This window comes from Aristolochia californica, unplaced genomic scaffold (assembly GCF_029961685.1).
Source record: "Aristolochia californica isolate CCGP_79_NKW_82.1479 unplaced genomic scaffold, dmAriCali1.0.hap1 SCAF_14, whole genome shotgun sequence".
Lineage (NCBI taxonomy): Eukaryota > Viridiplantae > Streptophyta > Magnoliopsida > Piperales > Aristolochiaceae > Aristolochia > Aristolochia californica.
Window position 1 is genome coordinate 11,264,936 of NW_027181815.1, and position 6,320 is coordinate 11,271,255.

General features: G+C 35.0%; 1 protein-coding gene across 3 annotated transcripts; it reads right to left on the bottom strand.

Annotated features, from left to right (window-relative positions):
* Positions 1-426: 426 nt before the first annotated feature.
* On the bottom strand, positions 427-4,912 carry LOC137950635 (uncharacterized). Of its 3 annotated transcripts, none has more exons than XM_068797204.1 (12): positions 4,806-4,912; positions 4,422-4,539; positions 3,709-3,764; positions 3,557-3,615; positions 3,380-3,431; positions 3,244-3,283; positions 2,237-2,338; positions 2,081-2,136; positions 1,932-1,992; positions 1,767-1,858; positions 1,432-1,668; positions 427-731 (listed from the first exon to the last, which is right to left on the bottom strand). In XM_068797204.1, the coding sequence occupies exons 3-12, from the start codon at positions 3,751-3,753 to the stop codon at positions 588-590; spliced, it is 888 nt and encodes a 295-aa protein (XP_068653305.1). In that variant the 5' UTR covers positions 3,754-3,764; positions 4,422-4,539; positions 4,806-4,912; the 3' UTR covers positions 427-587. The 3 variants fall into 3 exon arrangements, with proteins under 3 accessions (XP_068653305.1, XP_068653308.1, XP_068653307.1); XM_068797207.1 differs by having other exon boundaries at positions 4,422-4,566; XM_068797206.1 differs by having other exon boundaries at positions 4,422-4,569.
* Positions 4,913-6,320: the final 1,408 nt, after the last annotated feature.

Below are 6,320 nucleotides of genomic sequence, written 5' to 3' on the forward strand. Positions count from 1 at the left end.
CTTTAACAACTAAAACTAGATAGTAAAAAATTCCCAAACAAGAGCTCTTAAGGGATGATTACCACTATGAGAACATTGAATAAAAAATCTCTTTGTAATTGTATGCAACTGCTTTTAATTTTTCCTATTTATTTTGTTCAATTGCAACACAAGTACTTAATTTTAGCTTTTATACTTAATTCACCTCCCCAAAAAGGATACGCCTCCTGAGCCAATAAAAAAACACTCCAATTACAATATTCAAAAATTTCACCAATTTTTCTAAAACCAATGGATAATAATATATGTTTATTTTTATTATATTTTAAACTAATTTTTACAATTGTCCACAAATTAATTGTATTAACAATTGTTAATCATTTTTCAAACACGTAAAAGTCGAATCACGTTGAAAATTCAAACTATTTCACAAACTTAAGTAACAAATTAACCAATTAATCTCGCAAGATTAGCATTTAGCACAATAATTCCCTAGCTTTAAGTGGGCGCATAAATTTTTCATAATAATAAGAATCAGGCTATCACTTATAGTTGATGTTAAATAATATTACAGTAATTTAGCCAAAAAAAAAATTAATTCAAATTGGTTACGTTATCTTTTCTAAAAGGGAGTCCATATCTGGAGTTACAGTTGCCCGCTTGTTGAGCTCTCCAAGGATGCAGCAATGCTTTTCTGAGGGGTTGATTGCAGCCACTTCCTGAGCAAATACACAATCCAATCCAGGAGAGACCTGCAATTACAACCAAAAATTTATACAAAAATTTTTACGGAGACAACAGAAATCTCAGTTTAAAAACCCTTAAAATCAAGAAACTCAACTATGCTTGGCTTTAAACAAGAGAGAAAACCATCCAAGATAACAATCTTATTCACTATTCAACAGATACTGGATAATTGATTTGTAGAAGAATAGAAGCAGCAACCTTCTCACCTTCCCCAAATAAGCCTTCTCACTTTCCAGATTAAAAAGAACTCGATGCAGCCAATATATCCAACATGAGGGATATAGGGCATGCATCACACTGGAAAATAAAGATGCTCTGGCCATCTTCAGAAAAATAATTACTAGAGAAGCTTGCTAAGTAATTCATAGAAAGGATCTCCTAATGGCATTGTTGGACATTCTCTGAACAGAGTGCTCAGTTAACCAAAACATCTAATTGGAATTTTAAATTATTTCTGCTACAACAGATGCAATTTCTTCTGGTAATGAAAATATAAAGATACATGAGTTTTGCTAGATGACCATTTGGCCTGATTAAAGCAGTCATAAAACTGTTTAAAATAGACCGTTAATACACATCCCAGGCTTTTTTGCAAGACTCCAGGCACTTATTAAAAGAATACAGAGACGAGAGAGAAAGAACCAAATCGGATGTGTCATAGATGGTTTCTAAATGAAAAGGCTAACAGGATTTTTATGTACTTACATCAAAAAGGGCATCTCCTAGCTTCATCTTAACAATCCCACTCTTGTACACCAGCAATTTCCCCATGAAACCTGCTGGTAAATCTTCTAGTTTACAACCATCATTTGATATTCCTGGTCCATGTGATGTTTTTGAACTGTCAATTATCTCCTTGCCCTTCACAGAAGCTGACCTCTTTACTAACGGAAGGGATGATGGTAGCTGAAAAAATAACATCTTTTCCTCTTCTGTTTCTCCCTGTCATATATCCACAAAAAAATTCAACATTTTCTATTTGATTTTTTTCATTTCAATGGATTATTTTACTTGAAAAAGAAAAGGTATAAAACCCCAACCACTAGTCCAAGCTCTGCAGCTGGATTTGTACAAGTTTCATCGTGATCGTAGTTTGTGGATGCCCCCCTAAATTCCTCTTCATCAAGAGCCTCTGCGAACAAAATGTATGAGTAGAATGCAATGATCTCCCAGCTAATTCCCTGTGATATTCATCTCACACAAACCTGGATTTCCAGAGTATGGTCTCCTCATAGGAAGGGCGATTGGATAATAACTGTAATAGTCCTGCAATTGTAAGTAGAGAATATCAACAAGGTACTGTCCTAGGGTGAATGATCCGATTTTTACATTAAAAGGACCTCCAGCAACTTACCCAGGGTTCTACATACTCTTTCTCTACTATCTGGGAGTTTGATGAAGCAGTGACATCTGGATAAACCAAATTAAGCGTCAGTAGCAGGCCAAAAGCCAATAGGACAGCATGATTCACAAATTCAGAGAAGAACTTTGCAACAGGAACAGGAATTACCTTGCTGACTTGCTCCAATTTGGGCAGGAATGCGTCTTGGAATAAAGGACTTTGTAGAATTTGATGAGTTTCCATAACCAAAAGCCACATGTATGGGTGCCGCTGCATCATAACAAATTAACAAAACTTCATGCAGACAAGGAAATCCAGTATGCTCCAATTATACAAAAAAGAACCATTTATTCTCCAGTTTCCATGCTTTGCCATGGTTTCAGTGCTTCATCACCATAAATGCTTTCTGAACCTTCTGAACTCACATTTATATCACAAACCAAAATGGTAATGCACTTCACTATTTCTTAATCTAGTGCTTAGTTTGAGATTTTAGAAAAGGGAAGACAGGAAGAAAGTAGTCTTCTAAGGAGGTCAGCAGCTCCAAACATAAGGTTATCACCAGAACAACAGAAATAGAAAAAGAAGATAAATTTTCATTGCTGTTTATGCAATCTTCGGAAATAGGAATGCAGCTGAAATATCCAACTAGCATCATTCAATTTTTAAAGCACTCAAGGATCGCCAATATCAAATTCCAAACAAGTAATTGCAAAGGTTAATGGAAACTTTTATCTTCTTTTAGTATTCAAAAAGTTGAAGTACTCTTACTTTTAGTTGTTTCCCAGATAAATCTCATGCTAGAAACAATTTGATCTTTTGTCTTTAAATTTGCTCTTTGCCTCAACTAGACTGCATCAATATGAACCAAAACAAAAAACTTGACATAAGCATATGCTGCTTCAATGACTATCCTTTTACTTGATAGTCCATTGCTCCTACTTTTGTTTGTTCTAAATGCCTTAAGGAAGAACTTCAACTCCAACCTGAACAAGTATATCTTAAATGAGGAAACTGAGCTTTGGACATGGGTTGCCAGGAATCTTCTACGTCCATATGGGATGTCAGTTACAATTACACTTAATTTCCATAACCTAGCACTTCATTGCAAATGCTTTCAAACTTTGTGACAAATAAGTTTTTGAATCACTATGAGAGACAAGGAGGCCACTCACACTTTCTTTCTGTTTTAGGTCCCCTTCTTCCTGAACCTTCCTGAAAATTGGAAAAACAGTTCAAATTAAACATTACCAAGGCCAAGAAAATCAAACTACAAAAAGGTCTAGTAAGAAGGAAAAAAACACTTCTCACCTTCACAAGCTTCTGCCATTCATTGTTATCTTCTTCAGCCTGAGGCGTTTCACTACAAATGACAGAATGAAGAAAAGGAAATTTTACACAGACAGAAAAATGGTTTTCGAAACCTTTACAAATTCAAAAAAAAAAAAAAAAGGCATTCAAGAGTCATAGTTTACACAGTGAGCATACATCTTAGGCTGAACTGGTTTGGGCCCTTTCCGAGTAGTAACATTGGGCTTGAATTTCATCTGTTAAAGAAGAAAACAAATAATTGAAGCACATCAAGGAGGAAGAACAAATATACAATTCAGCCATAAACAGGTAACAAGAAAGAAACATACCTTACGGGGAGCATCGCTCAGAATACCAGACAATTCATCCCCCATTTATCAATTAACTGAAAGAAACAACGGTTGCCAGTGTGAAAATGAAAGACAATAGAAAGTAACTTCCTATAATCCTATCACTAAGCGATGGCTGAACAAATAATACAGGACATAAATCTGGATCTCAATGGAAGCTAATGCACAAGATATAACTATAAGAAGAAAAAATTAGAACAAAGAAAAAGTTATGAAAGGTGTGGGTGGTGGATGCTAGGTGTGCAAAGTGAGAAGGAATAAAAGAAATAAAGAAACAATAATATTAACTGACTGAGGGGTCAAAGGTTTTCCATATGTAATCATGAGAAAAGGTATAGAGAATCATGAAGAAACTCAAAACGAACGAGTTAAATACGTCTCAGTGTTGCAACAGTATAAGACACAAAAAGACCATAACCGGTGAACAATGGGATAAGCAGAAGAAAACAAAATAAAAAGCGCAAACATGATGCAATGAGTCACATGCTCACAGCTGGTTATCAGTATCTAGATTTAACAGGTAAAGGACATTCAATTGTCTCATTATTTCAATTAAAAGCATTCGTTCTACAGTTCAGCTAAACTTCAACACAAAAATTCTAACTTGTACTCACGCATTTCTTATTATTCTATCTACTTCCATCAAATTCTGTCATACTTCAGAGATGTATCCAACAAAAGTAGAATCTAACCTTTGTGATTTAAACCTTATGACGATCAGTACAAGAAGCGGGTGCCAGTAACTTTGCTGAAAGAGAAAGAACAAAAAGACTAGAACTTCCCCACCAACAAAGCCCTCAGATCCTAAGGCTGCAAAGCAAGGAGCGACCCGTCGGTCTGCTGTTGCAGTTAAAAACAAAATAAATAAAATATTAAAATATCTTAATTCTGAGCAGGGTTCCTGGCGCAAAGGACTAGTTTAATTGCATTGGTGAGAGAAAGAACGGTGCCACAAGCCGCTGATACAGGAAACTGGACTGCCTACATTCCAACAGGGGAGAGGAGTAGAGAAGCTGCGAACGGCAGGGAGAAGCATAGCAACTCTTAGAACGGGAGAGTAGGACAGAGAGAGATACCTGAACCTTGGTGATGGGAAGCGCAACTGTCGGTGGAAGAAGTACCCAGGCAACAAGAAAGATACCTCAAGGTCGGAGAAGGGAGCGCCAGAGAGAAATGTGTACCCCTTTTCTCCGTCTTCCGCAAACAGGAAACGAGGACTTCAGGGTTTAAAGACGTTACTCGCACATTGAACGGCGGTTGGATACGGGTTAGTACGAGGTTCAGTTTCTTAAAATCGAACCTAAAAAAAACACAAAAATTCCCTAAAACCTCAAAGAGACTTTCAGGTTTTTACCCAATTTTTAAAACTTAATTAGATAAATGACAAATTTTTGAACTTATTTAGAAAAATACCCAACTTTTGAACTATTTAGAAAAATACCCAACTTTGACCAATCAACTAGGGGTGGCATCGAGCCGAGCCGAGCCCGAACCTGCCTATGTTCGAGCCGAGCTTGATTTAAATATTTCGAGCCGAGCTTCGAGCCGAGCCTCGTCTCGAGCCTAAAATTGTTATCGAGCTCGAGCCCAAAAATCTTAACCGAGCTCGAGCCGAACTTCGAGCCGAACTCGAGCCTCTACATACATTTAAAAATTTTCAAAAAATATATATCAAATTAATTATATATAAAATTATACATACATTTTACATAAAATTGGACATGACCTCTACAAAAAATTAAGCATAACCTATATATATAATACATGTATAAGATTGAGGCATAACCTCTTCTTAAAATTGAATATAATCTATGTATATAATACCTGTATAAAATTCGGCATGACCTCTACTTAAAATTGGACATAATCAATATACATAATACCTGCATAAACACTCCATAAATACTCCATAAACACTCCATAAACACTCCATAAATACTCCATAAACACTCCATAAAATTATCTATACATTCCATAAACACTTCATAAAATAGTCTAAACACTTCATACACTGCATAATATTATAAATAAACTTCATACAATAATCAAATACAACAAAATTAAATAAAATATCACTGTCAATTTACAATCACCCAAATAAAAACTATAAATCCATTATAAAATTACAAACTATAATTGTTTCTCTTAATGCTAGAAAATAATATACATCCCTGCATGAGCAAAATCTCCACCTATGACAAAAACAAAAAAATAAAATTAGTTATTGTCAGATAAAAAAATACTCTTCCATTACTAGTTACTTAATGTCGTTAAAAATATTAAAATTACCATGATGAGAGAAACATGAAAAATCATGTAGCTGATAGCATTATCTCTACACTCTTCTTCTCAGGCTGTAATCATAAAACAAAATTTTAATAAATAAAACTAAAAAATATACTAAAAAATATCATAATAAAGAATTGATCAAAGAAATTCACCTTTCGATTTTTCTTTACACCGTGAAGAACCCGAATCCAATCACTGCCACAAATCAAAGCTTAAACTGTACTTGGTGCCAAGGAAGAACGATATGAGTCTATTACTCTACCACCAGCACTAAATGTAGACTCTGAAGCTACTGTGGATAT